At 40.7% G+C, this 19260-nt stretch overlaps 1 protein-coding gene across 1 annotated transcript in view; it reads right to left on the bottom strand.

The window, feature by feature from the left end:
* Window positions 1-19260, bottom strand: part of adgrv1 (adhesion G protein-coupled receptor V1) — a 116681-nt gene that overhangs the window by 80458 nt on the left and 16963 nt on the right. The window contains exons 21-61 of the mRNA XM_085475126.1: window positions 18114-18487; window positions 17224-17394; window positions 16237-16417; window positions 15816-16009; window positions 15584-15713; window positions 15220-15300; window positions 14569-14708; window positions 14118-14483; window positions 13706-13949; window positions 13414-13629; window positions 13104-13319; window positions 12741-12985; window positions 12443-12624; window positions 11845-12340; window positions 11398-11704; window positions 11022-11231; window positions 10468-10598; window positions 10240-10339; window positions 9941-10120; window positions 9657-9820; window positions 9301-9388; window positions 9042-9065; window positions 8234-8312; window positions 8012-8150; window positions 7711-7852; window positions 6674-6939; window positions 6287-6462; window positions 6048-6175; window positions 5725-5906; window positions 5474-5620; window positions 5295-5375; window positions 4896-5160; window positions 4095-4217; window positions 3039-3261; window positions 2697-2901; window positions 2398-2544; window positions 2042-2297; window positions 1383-1585; window positions 726-902; window positions 297-482; window positions 31-210 (exon numbers count right to left, since the gene is read on the bottom strand). Of these exons, the coding sequence (XP_085331252.1) occupies window positions 31-210; window positions 297-482; window positions 726-902; window positions 1383-1585; window positions 2042-2297; window positions 2398-2544; window positions 2697-2901; window positions 3039-3261; window positions 4095-4217; window positions 4896-5160; window positions 5295-5375; window positions 5474-5620; window positions 5725-5906; window positions 6048-6175; window positions 6287-6462; window positions 6674-6939; window positions 7711-7852; window positions 8012-8150; window positions 8234-8312; window positions 9042-9065; window positions 9301-9388; window positions 9657-9820; window positions 9941-10120; window positions 10240-10339; window positions 10468-10598; window positions 11022-11231; window positions 11398-11704; window positions 11845-12340; window positions 12443-12624; window positions 12741-12985; window positions 13104-13319; window positions 13414-13629; window positions 13706-13949; window positions 14118-14483; window positions 14569-14708; window positions 15220-15300; window positions 15584-15713; window positions 15816-16009; window positions 16237-16417; window positions 17224-17394; window positions 18114-18487 (7745 nt within the window). The remainder of the gene's footprint in view (window positions 1-30; window positions 211-296; window positions 483-725; window positions 903-1382; window positions 1586-2041; window positions 2298-2397; window positions 2545-2696; window positions 2902-3038; window positions 3262-4094; window positions 4218-4895; window positions 5161-5294; window positions 5376-5473; window positions 5621-5724; window positions 5907-6047; window positions 6176-6286; window positions 6463-6673; window positions 6940-7710; window positions 7853-8011; window positions 8151-8233; window positions 8313-9041; window positions 9066-9300; window positions 9389-9656; window positions 9821-9940; window positions 10121-10239; window positions 10340-10467; window positions 10599-11021; window positions 11232-11397; window positions 11705-11844; window positions 12341-12442; window positions 12625-12740; window positions 12986-13103; window positions 13320-13413; window positions 13630-13705; window positions 13950-14117; window positions 14484-14568; window positions 14709-15219; window positions 15301-15583; window positions 15714-15815; window positions 16010-16236; window positions 16418-17223; window positions 17395-18113; window positions 18488-19260) is intronic.

Raw genomic sequence — 19260 nt, 5'->3', positions numbered from 1 at the left:
TTGATGCCAACAGAGATGTTTTAGTTTCACCTCTCGTTTCTGAAATCCAAATCGTCCGAGTGGCGAGTCATTTGATGGAATATTTACAGTCGCTGAGGTCACTTTTCCGAGTCGAGCACCACCAATCACACGCAGCAAATTCACTGTGAAGGTCTCCAAAGGCTCCACCTGTTCATCGTCTATGATGGTGATAGCAATTGTGGCTTCTCTCTAGAAATAGTTGAGTAGCTTCATATAGTGACTTCATGTGATATTTATTGTGAATTAATTTCAACACGGGACCAATATTAACTCACTTGCCCATCCTGAAAGGTGATGTTTCCAGAAAGGGGGTTGAAGTCATTAAGATCGGCAGTGACTGGTTGAGCTTCCCAGTAGACAAGAAGTCTTCCAACTGTACCGGCGAGTCGCAACACTGATAGTAGGAGAACATTGTCTGGTGGTGGTATCTCATAGGCCAGGATGACACTTCCAGCTATATCCTAGACAAGAAATTCAGAAGAAATTTTCAATGACTAAGAAATTTTGAAATAAACATCTTTAAGGATGTTACTGTTTATTATTAATTTAGATATTTTTTGATGTTTCACAGTTGCATTACTTACTTATTTCTTTATCACAAGCTTTTTAAAAAAGCCTTCTATGTATCAAATTGGAGGTTTCCCAACAACCTCAATAATTCAGTGTCAAGCTCACCTCTCTGTAATGTCCTATGCTCACCTCACCTCAGAAACATTGAACTGGAGAATCCCTCGGGGATCATCATTCTCCGGGATCGTGATCTCTGCTACCTCCATACCAGGTCTCTTCACACTGGGCTGCCCTGCTCCAACTGACTCACTAACGAGCTCCACCTTAGTGATGTTTACCAGGAAACTCTCTGCCAGCTCTGGGATATCATCCTTAGAAAAACAAATGCATACATGAAAACACGAAATAATAGAAAACCGTTATTCAAATTCACAATGATTTTTATAAACCTTAAGATGTGAAAACAACAGTAACCTCAAACTGTGCAAATTTAATACAAATTTAAATAAGGAAGGCTATGAGAAGCGATAGTTTAATGAGGATTATTGGTTGTTTATACCCTGATTGAACAGGACACAACAAGCAAAACAATTTAAAGTCTAGTGTTTAAATAGAACCAGGTCTGTTCTCTGTTGATCCTGAGTGTGAATGGTTGTTATTGCAGAATTAGTAAGATAAAGAATCTGATTTAATATTTTCACCTATTTAAGTAAGCATGCTCACAGTTTTTTTTCCGTATAATAACAATATTTTGGTCCTATTTGCTACCAAATGTGGACAGAAGCTAAACTATATCCTGTTTCTTCTCTAAGTAGAGAAGAAACAGGTGTTGCTCATCAGCACATCCTTACCGGTAGGATTGTAACAGTAACAAGGGCCACGGTAGCACCATTTATCATGATGATGGTGTCATCTTTGGAAACGTAGTCTTGTCCTGCGGTGGCTTGGTTGGAGGGGGGGTTGTATAGAGCTGGCCTGGTTGTGTAATAGATTGCCACCTCACCTGAGGAGCCCTGCTCCCTCACAATGGAGAGAGTCACATTGTTTGGAACCCCTGCAGGTTGAAAAGAAATTGCGTTGTGGTAAATAAGTCAGTAATAAAACACAACAGAAATAATTACAAATCCATTCTACATACTGTATAAATGTATAGAAGACCTGTAGGTTAAGAATATTTCAAAGACTTTTACTCTACAATTCAGGCTTCCCTGGCATGGCTGGAAATCGCAGCAAATCTCTTTTACGGTAAATCTCAGTGTGATTACTGTAAACTGACCACAAAAGTAAAAATGTGATATTCTGTGATTTTTCAAGAAAGTCTCAAACACAGCAAGCTAAATTAACAGAAGCTGCGACTGAGGAATGTATTTAAATAAGTTAACAATAATTTATCTAAAATTAATTACACTACATCAAACCTCTTTCACTGAGATCCAATAAAAACCCACATTTACTGACTGAGCCTCGTTCAATAATCCACCCATCCATTTATTTTCACAGAAATTCTTACTCTGTGGTTCTTGTGTTAGTGTAAACTGGGAGTCGAGATGCCATCCAATCACTCCATAGGGAGAACCATTTGGTAAGATGGTGAGTTGAGCTTGAGCCCGTCGCTGGTCAATGACTGCAGCCTGTCGTAGGTCTTGAAGTCCCACAGTGGTGACATCACGGAGGGTGATTGTGACATACTCCTGTAACTCTGGGACACCATCTGCTCTAACAGCCAGTGATATGATAGCTACCGTTTGACCCTCTGAAAAAGTAACCTGTGATAGAAAATAACGTTTTACATTAAATGACATTAAATTCATAACATGTTGTCAGTACATCATGTGTTTTATGTATAACAGAGGAAGTGTTGCTCACCACTCCTGAAGTTGGATAAATGTCTGCCAAACTGCCATTGGCAGCCCAGTGAACAGTGAGTCTGCCAAAACTCCCTCTTCTTCTCTCCACACTTAGAGAAATTTGATTATCTTGCTCCAACTCCTCCAACTCCATAGACAGAGAGTTCTGTAGAGATGCAATAACAAATACTTCTAGATTGCAATAAAACACATTTTATGTATTCAGTATATTGCAAATAAATAATTTGAGACAATAACAAGATAGACATGTTAAGCAAATGCACAAGCCATCTAATATCAAAAGGTTTATCCTCCTACCTGAGCAAAGCCGATGACTCCGTAGGCATCATCGTTGGTTGGGACAATTACTTTCACCTGACCACCAAATCCAATCTCAGCTCCACCTTTTGGATTCTTCAGCCTGACCAGGAACTGCTCCTGCACCTCAGGGATGTCATCATCTATGATGTTCAGGGCTATCTCCAGCTCACTATCACCTGGCGCAAAGTGCAACTCCCCAAAACTGAATGTGAGAAAGTAAAGGAAACACAACAAGCATTTCAGAACTCTCTTTGATGATATGCTTCTTTTTTTCTGAAGAAAAACTACTGTGTCTTCACCTTGTATAATAAAATGTACAACTTCACACAATCTGAATACCTGGGTATGAAATCAGAGTGATTGGAGACCGAAGTGAATTCATAAACAGTGGAGCTATTGTCCTCAGAAGAAGCCAAGAGGATCTTTGTGATATTGAAGTATGGAACCATGAGAGAGGAGAAGCTAATGGCTGGAGGGGCCCTGAGGATGATGGTGAACAGCTTTACATCAGGCCTCCAGGAGTACAGCGTTGAACCATTTCTACCAGCTAGCAGAGCATAAGCTGTGAAAAAGAGAAAAGTATTTAAGGTGTTTGAATGCCACATAGAACACAGTTTTTCAAACCTCAGACTTTAAGTGAGTTTACGTCATTATTGAAAAAACTGTGTACAGTACAGTATACAGTCACATGAAAAATGAAACTTTCACAGTACTGTGGAGAAATACACACCATGATTCAGTAGTTTGTGGAGCTACCTTTAGCAGCAAAAACTTGAAGTAATCATTTTCTGCATGACTTTATCAGTCTTGTATCCTTGCAGAGGAATCTTGGCTTACTATTCTTTACAACATTGCTTCAGTTCATTGAGGTTTGTGGGCATTTATTTATGGACAGTATCTCAAACATGGCACTGTGCATTATGGCCAATTTGGTCTTGTTTATCCAAAGGACATTGTTCTAGAAGTCTTGTGGTTTGCTCAGAGGCAACTGAACAAACCACAATGGTGCCATATTCTTTTCAAAGAGAGGAGGCTTTCTCCTGGCAACCCCTCCGGGCAAGCTAATTGGACTGTCATGAACGTTAACATTTAACAAGCTAACTGCGGCCCTTAGAGTCTGACATGTAGCTCTTAGTTTTTTTGCAATTTCTCTGAGGTCTTTTTGCTGAGACATCCACTCCTGGGAAGATTTTGGCATTGTGTTAACATGCATCTGAATGCTAAAATGCTAAAGACAAAACCTTGTTTCTTTGTGTGTTGCTGTATTTTTAGTATCATTATCCTAGTGAATGAGGAACTGTCATCCTATGAGTACTGTCCATCACACGACTGTTCTCCAGATATTTACAGACAACAGTGTATCATCACACGGCAGTTTGTGACAGTTGTGCTTACCGATTCCAGAAGGATCAGTGAAGGAATGAATAGATGTGAGGCCAGGGTGAGGAATAGACTGATGGAGTTGTGGTGAAGCCTGCTCTGAGCTCCATTGTAACACCTCACAGGATGGAAACAGACCTGAAAAAATACAGGCACATGAAAACAAATACAGACTTAAGTTCTTTCACACTAGAATAGCATGTTTGTGTAAAAAGAAACCACTGGCCTCGCTGACACACCCAGGACTGACAAATTACAAACTCTGGGCCAATGTGTGGCTCTGCTCCGCTCCACACTAAGGCATTCCCCATAAACCCACAAGGGGTCTGAACCAAAAACACTCTGTGCTTTTTTTAGACTCTGAAGGATTATGTCTCGTCAAAATATACAGAGCATAGTATAAATACATGGGCCTAGTCGACATGGTAAATTTTGCAAACTTAACTGAGACAACAGAACAATGTAATAGATACAAATATTTCTGTTTTCCTTCTGGAGTATCAGCAGTTTGTTTGTACTAAGCTAACCAAGATCTAACCGCTGCCCAATACACACAAACACTACAACCAGAAAAAATGGCATCTCATTGCTTCAAAAACCAAACCATCATTTTGGCATACTGCAGATTACACGCACTTGATTAAATGTGGTAAATATGCAATCTCTGCGCCAGTGTTTTAGGAATTTATGTGTATTTCATTCCAATTCTGCTTAATTCTTCTGGTCACCTATCTTCAAATATGGATATACCTGAATTTAAATTCAAAATAAAACTTGCACCATTCACACATTTCATGCCAAAGCAGGAAAGATCACCTTCAACAGCAACCAACAGAAGAATTTCCTCAGTTCTTCTGTTGATTTTCTCCACCTGACTTGCTCTGCCAGAAAGCGGGAGAGGCTGTGGATTCTGAAATCTTCCACTGGTCCACCGAAGCAGGAAGCAGCTCGCATTCTGTCTGTCTATGCACACCAGCAAGTAGGGAGTGTCTGCACGAGTTAACGTAGTTGCACTGAGGATGTCCTGTTTGAAGTCAAGAGTCTGGTGAAGCGTAAAAGAGCCTCCAGTCCAAATGAAAATCTGCAGCATCAAGGAGACGAAAGTAATTTCAGTCATAAAAGGTTCTGAATACCTTACATGAGGAACATCTGCATATTTGTAATAATTTTGACATTAAAGTAAATAATTAAGTCTGTTTCAGTGGTCATCGTCACCTGGCTTGACGCTATCAGATAATCTCTGCCTTCAGTGGAGAAGTGTTTCACATTCAGGGCTTCAACACCCAAGACTTGTTCCTAAAGAAATCAAATTATGCAGACATAATGCAAGAAGTGTTATAGTAATGTAAGAAAACTTGATAGAAATGTTGTATTATTATTGGGTTCAGAATTACCAATGTGATATTGAGATCCTTCTGCAATTTAAAGATGCTGAGGTTGGCAGCAGGGGAGAAAGGAAGGCCACTATGTGTAATGCCTATGTAGGTAGAACCATTTATTGCAAACCCAACACATCTGCCTGGGTCCTGAATCGTAACAGACTGTAACAACAAAAAGACAAAGAGATTTTTAAGCTAACAATGGAGGTGCTGCTTAATTGTACCAGGACCACCACGCTGTTTTAGATACAGTGTTGCTAACATACCTCTACTGGCACGAAAACACCCTGCCATCGATACAAAGTGGCCAAGGTGTGAGAGGATCCAACAGTGGGCCTCATATCTAGCCTCACAGCCAGCAAGGAAGGTCCCTCAGGAAGTGAGCACCAAGCAGAGGTTGGACTGTCTTCAAAGGTCTGATACACGCCTATGACTGGCACGTAACCCCCTTAAAGAAAAGAGAAAAAAGGAATCATAAAAAAATAACAAACAATGGAACAAAATAAAGGAGCCAGAATAGAAAAGAGAGGAATTTAAGAGACTTTGGTAGGTTGCGGTGGCTTAAAATTTAAACCTTTATTGGTCTGACCTGAGGCAACAGCTGTGCCAGACTGAATCTCCCATTCCACGCTGACTGCTGACTCCAAACCATTACTGCGAGACACAGTGAGGAAGACCGCTCTGCCACCTTCCTCTGCAACAATTTCAGTGCTAGTTCTGTACAGATAACACAAAATGAAGAGGACTAGGTATATAAAAGAGTGTCTGAGCACACTCAGAAACATCTTTTCAAAGTTTATGATGGTTTTAATGCATCTGTGCTCAGACCTGTTGAGAGAAGGTCCAATTCGAAACAGGCCAGAAGGAGCTAAGTTCTCCAGGACGGTGATGAGAGTTTGGAGCTGGTCACCGAGCCGTGCACCTCCTGTTGGGCTTGACAGGGTCACTCTGAAGGTTTCATTCCCTTCAGGTTCAGCATCAAGCATTACGCTAATCTCCAGCATCTGAAACAGCACAAATGTGAGTCATCATTAATCAGAAAACGCACACCACACAATTCTGAAATGATAAATTGATAATTATTGTGATTACAGATGACTGCTATAAGGTGCAATTTTAAGGCTTGGAATGGAAAATAAAAGGAAAACTGACACACGTGTATGGATGTTTTCTAACGCATCAGTTTGTATGCTGTAAAAATCTCATTTTGTTCACCTTAAATCTGACTCCATCCTCCAGGACCACAAACCCGTGTGTAGGTATCAAATCGCCCTCCGCTTGGGTGCCGTTGGCATCAGTGATGGTAAACTGAACAGATACGGTGCCAAATGTGCCTTCCTCTGGGTTTCGAACCACATATAGGTTGGCCACACTCTCACTCAGCCCTGACAGAGAGGTGGGCTCTCTCAACAGGAAATGCTTGGTGGTGTTAAATGAAATTACACCATGTCCATCATCACTGGCCAGTATAGTTACAGTTGCTATAAGAAAAGAAATAAGTAGTATTATATTGATCAAAGATTCTTACCTATCGGACATGATGATGTCATCATGTTACCAAGCCACCTACTACCAATTGACTAAAATGACCTGTTTTTAGCATTTACGCACCTATAACATGTTATGAAAATCATTTCAAGTTAACAACAAGAACATCTCGTTTATATTCACAAACGTTGATTTACTATGACGCCATAACATCGCCTAGCAAAAGCCTAGCAACAGGCACAATGTTTTTTCTACATATGAGTGCACTAAGTACATCAGTTTACCAGCAACACAAACAGACCAAACAATACTGTAACATGGACATGTATTGATTTATTAGCTATTAATAATAATAATAATAATAATAATAGCAAACCAGGTGTCTTTATTATATATTTCTATATCTAATGCAGTGTAAATAACTTTAAGCTTAATAAGCTTATTTGAAGCTTATTTGTAGTGACTTTAACAAATACTTACCAGTTAACTGCAATATTAAACGCTTGAAGATGTTGGTATAGTCACCATTTTCAATATAAAACTATTCACTGACTTGAGATGGCCTGATACACATTTTTAAAATTGTACAATTTCTGTAAATCCTGCCATCAAATCAGTAACAAGTATTAGCTATTGTAATGGTTTAAACTTTTATATCAAATTTTAAACTGAAAGTCTTGACTTTTTAATTGAATATGGCCTATAAGCTGCCTTAGGCTGCTGAGTTAAAAAAAAAAAAAATCACAGCATTTTATTTTACATACCCGTGGTATTGGTGCCCAGCTGCAGCCCGGGAGAAGGCTTGGACAGGATGAGCTGGAATCTCTCAGCACTCTCTGGAAAGGCATCATCGGTAATCTGCACTTCTACAAACTTATACCTTTCACCATCAGCAAAATGGATCACCTTGGTGGAGACAGGGCACCTTAGTTTAAAAACTTGTTCATCTTGTTCAGAACTGAGAATCGCTTTTAGATGAAAGGCAATTAAAGATATTACAATTTCAATACATTTTGTCCTTGTTAATACTCAAACATTTCTCCAGGTCGCTGATGCTGTGCTTACCGTTTCACTTGTATTGTAGTCCAGCTCCTTTTGAGCTTCCAGGTTCTGAGCGAAGAAGGAAAGAGAAACATTTCCATGTGTTCCCTTATTCCTGTAGGCAACTAGAGTCAGAGACCCTATTGTTTCATTCACTTCAAACCTGAAAACCAAAACACATTTTTTATTAGAGCATCTACAAATCATCTACAGAACATCTGAGTTATTTCTGGATGCTTGTCTTACACAGTGTTTGTCCATTCAATGACTCCTCTGATTCCATCATTAGCAGCAATGCTGACTTCTGCCACCAGACCCTGTGTGTCTGGGAAAGACACCACATCACAGACGGAATGAATGACGACCTTAAGGTTGTCATGTTTACCGTGGTAAATAGCAGTGATTTCTTTCGCCTGTAACTACAGCGCAAGCACCAAGAGCAATAGAGTGTATTGAGAAAGCAGTAGAAGATCTATCTTCTGTCATGCTACATTTAAGAGAAGGATTATAGCTAAGAATCACCTCTTGTAAGTGCCTTGTGAGTCTGAGGAGCTAAGTCTTTTGGGTGGACTGATTTATGACCTCTTGAAGAGTCATTTCCCATTGACTCTGTGGCCAAGACACTGGGAGGCCAGCTACGGGTTTAGTTTGGCTTTCTCTTTCCTCACCACACAGGGCTACTCGGCTCCCTCCAAATCCCCAGGCTTCCTCAATCATGGAAAGCATCAATCTCACCATCCAACCCACATAATGATTGCTGCCAAAAGAGCTGCCGTGTGTTTACAGTGCGTCTCCAGGCAGAAGGCTGATAATATTCTGAGAACCTCCAAGTGCTATTCTGCCTGTAGTATTCTGTCAAGTCATCACTTTCTAAACTTACTCATTCATAAATTGGCCTGAGGTTTGGATTATGCAGAAGCAGTAGCAATAACTACCAAGCTCTTTCATGGTGCATTTTAAAAATAACTATAATGTTGAGATTCAATGTACCATAAACTATTATTGTGCATCAGTTACTATTAGATTTTGGGCATTGTGAGCATTTTATTTTTACCTGACAATGTGCAATACACAACCTCTACTCATCAGACAGAGCAAGAGAAATTATGGAAAAGAAAAGAGGGATTTTGTGAAATTACGCAAATGATATTTTGGACAAGAGCGGTAAAATCTAAAAGAAACAAAACAGCAAAACTTTTTTTAATGTAATTTGACAAAGAAGTTATAACATTGTATTTTATGGTCAAAGTTAAGGATAAGTTAACATAACTAAAACTAAGCAGTGACTGGAGCACTCTCACAGTTTTCCATACCTAGCTGGGGAACAGTTGCGAGGGTCGTGATGAGCACTGCTGATGTTATGTTGACCAGGAAGAATTCCTGCAACTCTGGGATGTCATCCTAATAAAACAAAAAAAAATGTGAACTTACAAATCAAAATTAATCTGCTCCAAAAAAAGCGAACAAGATCTTATTTTATCATCTTGTCGAGCCAGTTCAGCATCGCAAACATTCTGCACATACACCTAATAACAATGAGAAGAAAGTTCAAAGGGTATATAATTACTGAGGCACAGTGGGAAGAGTTCACAGTGGTGAGTTATAAAACAGTGCTGTCAAGTTTGATGAATGGAAATGTCGCATTATGGGAGGCAGTCACAGGTTTTACCTCCAGTATGGTAACAGGGATGGCAACAGAAGTCTGTCCCTCCTGAAGAATTACGTAACCGGTACCGGAGATGAAGTCTTGTCCCGGCTCAGCTAGAGCCCCTTCTACCTGGGATAGGTTTTGCACAGAACCTCTTATAACCTCATAGGTGATATTCACTGCCCCTGTACACACAAAAATAAGGTTTATCTGTAAAAAGTGGATACAAAACTTTAAGAGGTATACAGGAATTAATTTGTTAGAATGTTTCTCCTTTTTTTTAAATTCATAGTTGAACCACTGACCAGAGGCTCCAAACTCTCTGTTGATGTAGATCTTTATAATCTGTTCTCGTTCCTCTGTGGTCACTCTAAGAGATGTTGGCGCAATAGTCAGCAGGCCATAGGGCTTATCGCTGGTGTCCACAGTAATCACTGCCTCACTGCCTTGAGCATCAAGGGCAGCATGGCCCGTCACCACAACACCTGTGTAGAAGTCAGTTTATTAAGTCTGCAGGGAAGAGTTATTTTTGGTATTTATAGTTTGCACACAAAGATACGCCACACAATTATCAATCAAATAGATACTAAGTGGAGTTTGTTACCAAAGGTTTGTATGTTGGACAATGAAACTCTGTATTCATCTTTGTTCTCTGGTGTGGCATCATCAAGAAGCTGAAGGACTATGGTATCATTCAATTCTCCCTATAAAACACATTCACAGAACATACAATTACTCCTCGAGGTGCCCAATTACAGACGGTAATTACACATTTGTGCTTTAACTGTGAAATAAACATGGTTGACTATGATTCTGCCACAAAACTATTTACCTTGGTAAAGAACAGGGTTCCTGAGGTTTGGGTGAAGGTTCGGTGTACAAGCGGCCCTTGTATAGTCCAATCCACAGTAACATTACCCAGACCTGGAGCCGTTCTCAACACTAAGAGGGACAGCTTTTCACCTGTAAGGTAAAACATAATGTCTCTAACATTTGCAATCAAGTGTAACCTGAGTATAACCTTTTTTTAAAATTATATGCCCTTATTTCCAATGTTTAGTAAATTCAATGCAAGCCACAAATGAGAAACTTTAAATTTCAAATCAGTCTGAAACATGCATTTATCTTATAGATGTATTTCTTGTAGTTTTTGAACATGGTTAGATTTATGGACTTCTGAATTGAATATTATTATACTTGTTTTAGTTGTATGGAAATCTCAGTTGATCACGTTTCTAAGTCAATATATAAACAGAAAACCGGCAGCATGCTGTGTATTCTCTGATTCCTAAATAAATATAAATAATAATATGAGGCGGACATGGTACACACACCATAAAGAAAATATTGAAGCACATTTGCAAATTACAAAACACAGCCATCCACCTTCTCTGGCGATGATAGAGCGGGAGCCTGAATGGAATCCTACTATCCCAGCCACGTTGTCATTGGCCAGTATCACAATGGTTACAGTGTCAGAGCTGGGCAGGATTCGACTTCCTCCAGCCGTATTTACAAGTCCAATCATTAGGCTCTCATTGTCCTCGGGTACAGCATCATCTCTGATTACGATCTCTACTGTCTTCTTTAAAGAACCTGCAGACAGACAGGAAAAAAGACAAGCCACATAGCCTAAGTGTTAGATGTTCTTCTAATCCACCAGATTATTAGGTCTGATAAGGACCTGACACTGGACCACTGGATACCCACTTAATAGAAAGCTGTCCTAAAACTATTACTCATTGTTGAGTAATGCACATACCATCAAAGACCAGAGTTCCTCCAGTCCCCGTAAAGTCGGCATCTGGTGAAGCCTCTCCTCCAACAAAGCTCCATTCTACAGTGACTGTACCCAGATTCCCTCCTCTCCTCTCTATAACCAGAGGCACAACCATAGGCTCCTCTCGAACTTCTAGATAGAGCCCCTGATTAGTGGTGTTGGGACTGAGGCTGTAGATCAAAAATACCCCAAATGCATCTCCATTCACCCCTATAGTGACTACTGCTTTGTCCGGTTGACCAACTGAGGGCAAGTTCTTCTGTGGTACGGTCAAATTTATTAGCTCGACCTTCAGACAACACATGATAAAGAGGTTTAATTTTTACAGTTTCCCATAAAACTCTAATGACAGCAAATACAGAATTTATTCCAAAGAAGTTAAACCATCATTAATGTAGAATAAACATACAGCATATAATTGATTTTTACCTTTAATATCTGAATGGAGAAGCTCTCATCCATTTCAGGGAAAGAATCAGTCAAAATCAGGACTGTGAGGTTTGCAACCACTGATCCATCATCCATGAAGGCTCTTTGAGCCGTCACAGGGGTGTAATCACTTCCTGCCACAGCCTGGGAACTGAACAAGACAGCAGCTGCAGTCATGTTTTTTACATAAGTCATAACTTGGGACTGAGAGGTCAATTGGTCAGCCCCTGATGGCACCCAAGTGCAAGATGGGGTCCCACTTGATGACAGAGAGAAGGCCTGGCATGCACGCTCTCTCAGACAAGCAGCAGCACATGCAGCCAGGAGGTCTCTCTGACCGGTGAGGTTAAATGTCTTAAGGAGTGCAGCAGCTGGAACGCCTGGTTTTGGAACGTTGTAGTACATAGACAGATTCTGGCCTTTATCCTGAGCCATGCCAACAATGTCAATTTCAGAGGTGCTGTACATGATCTCCAAGCGACCAAAGTGACCATCCCTGTAATAAAGACAACGGTGATTACAACAGAACGACAGCAGAGAGGAATAGCTTATTCAATGTGAATGTAGTGACACAGAAATCATAAAATAAAAAAAATACCTCCTACGAACAGTGATATTGGCTCTATAAACTCCCTCAAGTGGCTCCTGGACGCGGTACGTAGAGTGTTCAAAGTACACTGTTCCATACGGGTTATCATTGGCAGGCACGATTATATTAACAGATGTATCAGCTCCCAAGTTTCCTCCATTACTAGCATCAATTAGCTCTACCTTAATTGTCTAGAAAAAACAGAAAGAAAGTGACAAAGATAACAAATAATAAGTAATAAAAAATACTTCTAATAATGTATCATTTGAGATAATTCACAATGACATTTCCACCCACAGCTTCTTACCTCAGTAATTTCAGGTACATTGTCAGCTAGAATCTCCACACTGAGTGTCTTCATGGTGTCTCCAGGAGCAAACGTTACCTCTCCTGATGTGGGCCTAATGTCCCCTACTGCCAGTTTACCATTGACAGTGGCCTGCCATTTAACTGTCACTGTGCCAATAGTGCCAGCATTACGCACAATAGGTAATGTGACAACAGTAGAGTCAGTGTCTGGCTCCTCTATTGTAACTGGAATAGCCTTGAAGACTAGATAGATTTTAAAAGAAAAAAGGGGGGGGGGGGGGGGGGGGGGAGAAGTTGGTAAACAATGACAAACTGTGAATAGAAAGAAAGGTTAAAATGATCCTGTATATGGGCTACTAACCAAAAGCACCAAAAGGGTCATCGGATGGCAGTATGGTGATGATGGCACGTGTAACCTCTCCCAGAAGAGCTCCTCCTGTCGTCTGGTTGATGAGCTCAATGAGGAAAGTCTCCTCCAACTCAGGGATCACATCATTAATAACATAGATTGGTACTGATTTACTGGACTCCCCTTCTAGGAGGACAACATCAGTTGAGGCTACGCTGTAGTCTTCACCTACAAAGTTAAACATGTTGAAAACACAATGACAAGCCTTGTTGCTCACACGCATACTGTAGAGAGAAAGAGTCACCTCTACAGTCATACTTACTGACTCTAGCGGTCAAAGGCACTGCTCTGAACTTTACAGATACATCAGCAAAAATGCCCCCAACACGGGTGACGTTGATTATGGGCCCAACGTAGTGTTCAGCCACACTGACAGCAGATGCTGACAGCTGGAGGATTCCAAAAGCATCATCACTGGCCTCCACTATCACCTGAGCTACAATATTACTCCTGGCACCCAGAGAAGGGGAATTGGAAACTGAAAGAATCATATCATATCATATCATATCATATCATATCATATGTTAAGTATTTTTTCCATGTCTTCATCTTACCAAGCCTCCCCTGTTCTCCTCTGATGAGATGAGCACTGATTAACTTCACAAACACCGACTCATCCCTTTCTGGATCTTCATCATCCAAAACTCTGAGGGTGATGTTTGCTTCACTCTGATTGGCCAAGAATACAACAGAATCGAGCAGAGGAATAAAATCCCGCCCCTCAGTGGCTCGGCCAACCCCAGGGGTCCTGTAGGGTTCTGGGTCTTTCTCATTTAGTGTCCCATATGTGACTCGCACCTAGATGAAATAAAAACGGAAAACAATATATAATTTGATACATGATACCACAAGTTGAAATCTGTCAATCCAAGCTATTTATATATTTAAAAGTCAAAAAAACAGAAGCTTAACTGGATTTATTTTCTATGGTTTCTATTAAGTTTCTAAATCTTCTGCAGATCACACCTGACCCATCAGGCCTCTCTGTCGCTGGATGGCGAGGGAGACAGTTGAGTCAGCTTCAGGAAGTCGAACCGACTTTGATGCATTAGCGAATACAAAAACACCATATGGATCATCGCTGGCGAGCACAGTCAGATTAGCAGATGTCCTGACACCCAGACGACCATGTGACACTTTAACCAAGGACACAGTGAAGCTCTTGTCCAACTCGGGCATCTCATCCTCGACCACAGTGACGATGATGTTCTGTGAAGTCTGGCCTACACCAAAGGTGATGTTTCCAAACCTGCTAAGAAGCTCCCCCTCAGAACTGGGATCAGCTTCCCAGTACACAGTTACATTGGAAAGGTCACCAAAGGACCTATCCACCTGGGAAAGAAAAAATGAGAACAAAGAACATAAGATAAACAATCACTGGGAAGGTCCTAATTTTTCAATAGTGTTGTACACTGACCTTCAGAAGCACAGAACTATGCCCATCCTCTGGCTCTGTCCCATTAACAGACAGCGACTCAGGACTAAACTGAAACACTCCATGGGCATCATCAGATGCTGCAATGGTGACTGCAATGCGAGATGCAACTCCCAAGCTGGCTGCACAGAAAATATCAAATGTATTTTACTAACAATTAATTCATTCTGGTTGCATTTTAGGAGTTTGATCCTAAAGTGAATGAAATGAAAAAAGTATCAATCAAGCAGTTAAAGCAGACCAATGATAATACAAGTCTCCTTACCAGTTAATAAAGTAATATTAATATTACTAGTATCCCAAAGAGCATCAGATTAAAATACAAGCTCTATACATTATGTGGAGATTACTTCACAGTATGTGGTAGTGGTATGTAACAGCTCACATTAACTACTTTAATTTTCTTGCTCCATGAAAGGGTGTTTGCTTTTCCCACATAAATCTCCCTGAGCTCCTTCTCACAGAGGCTCACAGCTTAATGTAAATACCACACACATTATAGCAAACATGTATATGCACACACACACACACGCTTGCAAATGTATGAGTGTGTATATGCATCGCAGACCATTGTGGGGAAGAAGGAGCACAGACTAGAAGCAGTTTGAAGGGGAAAAGGAGGGGGCTACTTACCATGGTGGCGATAGGACGGAAGGAGCAATTGATAGTCACTCTCCCCACTACCACTCCCTTCACTATGCAGAAAATGATCCACTGATGGATCAAACATGAGGATCAGGGAAGTGTCACATCAGAAGAGTAAAGATTGAAGGGCGAATGGGAAGGAGCGTAGGTTGGCAGCCACATGTGAAGGTATTGGGAAACACACAGGAGGGGACCACACATAGAATACAGAAAAACAGCAGCGCAGAATACAGGGTCAGTTCAGTTCTAAATAAAAAAGGTAAAGACAGCTAAGAAAGATGTGCAATAAAGAGCTACTTAAGATAAAAACTGAGAAAAAAAACATGCTGATCATACAGCTAAGAATTCCCACCTCCTCCATCTGCATTGTAGAGCTCCACTCTAAATATCTTTTCCAGTTCAGGGACAGGATTATCTATGATGGTGACATTTATGAACTTTAACCTTTCCCCTGGAAGAAAGTCCAACATGCCCTCTGAGTCCTGCCAGGAGCATATGGAAAAATAGGAAACCAGTGAGCAGCCAAAACATATTTTCCCTTCACCTATTTGCTTGTTCATCAATACATCATCAGTGAAACCAACCTCATAGTCTTCAGGGCTGGATGCTGTGAAGGGGGTTGTTCTATATCCCACCATGATCCTACCCAAAATGCCTTGAGCTCTGGCCACCAGCAAACTAATCTCTCCATCTTCTTCGTTTACAGTGATGTGAGCAGGTTCCAACGCTGGAGAGATCAAACCCTCTCCTGGAGGAGTGGGCTGAAACTGCAGCAGCCCTGCATAAGGATGTTCATGTGTTTAGTGACAGCAGTAAGGAGGATGTAATAAGAAGGAGGCAAAAGGTATGATGAAAGTAGTAAGACACAGACAAGAAGAGGGAAAATTGTACTGATATTTTAGCTCCCTAATAAACCACTTGCAGCAAAATAAACATACTTGTGCTTATACACTAAGCAACACTGAGAGAAAAATAGTGTTGTTTTTGGGGAATGGTAGTAAATACCATAGGGATGGTCACTAGCTGTGACAGTGATGGTGTTAACAGAGCTATTGGGGTCAATGCTTGCTCCACTTGTGGGGGTCGAGCCTGGCTTCCCATCACCGGACTCTGCAGACACCAGCACAACCTGAAAGGACTCTGCAAGCTCTGGGAGGTTATCATCCAACACCAGCAGGTTCAGTACCTAACAGAAAGATGAACAAAAGCTAAATTTGACAAAAGTCATGTTGTTTAGACCCAGTGGCACCTTTGTCCACCTTTCCTCTCCAGCCCCATATGAGAAATTGATTATTACAAATTCAGGTTTGAAATTGGATTCTGCTCTAAAGTTCGACTCTCATTTGAACACACCGGTAAAATCCCGCATGTTTCCAGTTGAGACTGCTGTTAAAAAATCAACCCTCTTCTCTCCAAATGCAACCTTCAAATATTAATACATCATTTTATAACGTCATCTCAATTAAAGCAATGCACTTCTTATTGGAATTAGTAGGCCTCCATTGCTCGCTTCACCAGCTTCCAGTTCATTTACAAATTAATTTAAAATTCTTTTAATTGTTTTTATTTAAGTCTCTTAATTGATGTATTCTTTTATGGTTTAACTTCCACAGCTCTTTTGCATTTCTTTTATGCTTGGTGTTATTGTACAGCACTGGTGGTACTGGTCAGTCCTGTTATTTTTTTAAAGTGCTTTATAAATTAAGTGGTATGATATGGTATTTTTAGATTGCATTGCACTTTTGAAAATAATCTATATTTATGCCACTTCCAAGTGGTCAGTTTCAGCAAACACCTGTTATTTTATCCAAAAATCTGCAACCAACCAACCAACCACTAGGCGGGGCTGGTTATCAATAAACACTACAGATGGGTGAATCTGAAAGACAGCAATCGGTAGCTGCTTTAACATTTGATTGTACGCAGTGAGTGACTACAGTCTTTGTCATCCTGCATAAATTCAGAAGGGCTTTCCCCAACTCTCGCACAAACCTGAGAAGGATCTCCAGGCGTGAAAAGCACAGCTCCGGTTGCATTAAGAAAATCTTGATTGGCCGGTGTGTCGCTGTCCAGTTGGGTTACAGTGTAGTTGACATAAACATGGTCCAGCAATCCCCGCATACGCTCAATCACACAAGATATAGTGGAGCCCTCTGCGGTGGTCTTTGGGGACAAAGAAATAAAAACATTAATGAATTCAGAACCAAAGGAGGACTTGATCAATACTAAATGCATCTTCGTCACTTATTACAATTTGTTAGATTCAAATGCGCTAGCCTTACTAACTACAGCCCAATATAATTCCAGCATACTAATAATGTGATTTAGAGTGCGATCATTTGATAGCCCACATGTTCCTTTGCCTTTAATTTTCTAGCGGTAGGAGATACAGTAATGGAGACGCACTGGTTCTGATGGAATGCCATCAGCAGCTCTGCCACCTGTTATATTGATTGAAATGGGGAACAAGATCTCTCATTTCTAGCAAAGGAACTCCTGATCCTCTACTATAGGAATGCCCTCACCGACAGACCTGCTGTTGCCTCACCAGCTGTCACTCTACCTGATATGACCCAAGACGAGAGCCCACTCATCCAATCCAGCTACTAAGAGAAAGCATGCTCTCTCTGCAGCCGAGCATGAAGACTAATAAAAAATGCAGCAGGACAGGGGCTGACAATCAAATGGGTTTACATTACATCTGCTTCTATGCATATGTTTACTGTGTAGAGACAAGTGAGTGATGACATTAAGCACAATATTAATGACACTGTGGTCATGCAAACCACATAATTTATTTAGTAGTCTGATTTACTTTCTTGTTTAATTGCTTGAAAGACTTTCATGAAGCAGCTTGACTATTGATAACAACAGACACTTACATCAGGTATGCAGGACCCAGTGAATCCAAAAAGCCCATTGGCATTGTCACTCTTCAAGACTCGTAAAATTGCAGTGGGTCTGGGGAGGGGGAGGCGTGCTCCACCGCGCACTGCAACCAACTGTAGGTAGAATACCTCCTCTCCTTCCTCCTCAGTGTCATCTCTCGCCTCCACCACAAATGACTTCTGCCTCTCATCCTGCTGGTATCGTAGGTAACCAGAGATGGTACGCAGGTCTGCTTTAGGGGGCTGAGTGTGGAGCTCGTGGATATGGCTGCGGTTCAGCTTAGTGTGGTACAAGCGGACATCCTGGAGAAGGCCAGTGTAACGCTGTTTACCCTCAAGATCTGACCCAATGAACATTGAAGCAGGTCCTGGGGTAGAAAAAAATGACCCAAAAAACACTGAACAATATTTTTTAATGTTTAATGCATAATTAATTTGATGTCATAATGATGTGACATGATCATATACATTGAACAGGTTTGTGAAATTACTTCCCTTCATGATTTCTTTCTTTTTTTGCATCTTTGTCTCATTTACATGTTTCGGAGCAGAACAGATTTTTTATATTAGACGAAGAAAACCAGGCTGAGTAATGAGTCTTTTACATTCCTGTAAAATATGGATTACCAGTGATTGTCCCATTTGTCTTTACAGAATTCTTTTAGGTCAGGCACATTGGAGGGTTTATGAGCGTGTTCATGCTAAAGCATCTCAATTGGGTTCAAGTTGAGACTTTTACTAGGCCACTACAAAACCTTCTTTTTGCTTTGTTTTTTTGGCTTTTTTATTTTTAGCCATTCAAAGACAGACTTGCAAGTGTGTTTCAGATTATCCAAATTATTGTCCTGCTGTATAACCTAATTGTAGTTTTTATGAAATGCTGTGATAGTTTTACACATATGTAACAGGACTCAAACCTCACAAAAGTTCAACTTTTGACTCACCAGTCTACAGAATATTTTCCCTGAAGTCTTGGATCACCAAGATGCTTTTTTGGAAAGTGCGAGGTGAGCATTTGCTTTCATTTTGTTCAGCAGCGGTTATGCCCTGGGACTCCTACATGGATGCCACTTTTGCCCATTTTTGATTGTTGAATCATGAACTCTTACCTTATCTGAGACAAGTGAGGCCTGCAGTTCTT

This window comes from Copadichromis virginalis, linkage group LG12 (genome assembly GCF_057382275.1).
Source record: "Copadichromis virginalis isolate Kocher_CV1m ecotype Utaka linkage group LG12, C_Virginalis_male_GT1.1, whole genome shotgun sequence".
Taxonomy (NCBI): domain Eukaryota; kingdom Metazoa; phylum Chordata; class Actinopteri; order Cichliformes; family Cichlidae; genus Copadichromis; species Copadichromis virginalis.
This window is presented reverse-complemented; position numbering and strand designations above follow the sequence as displayed.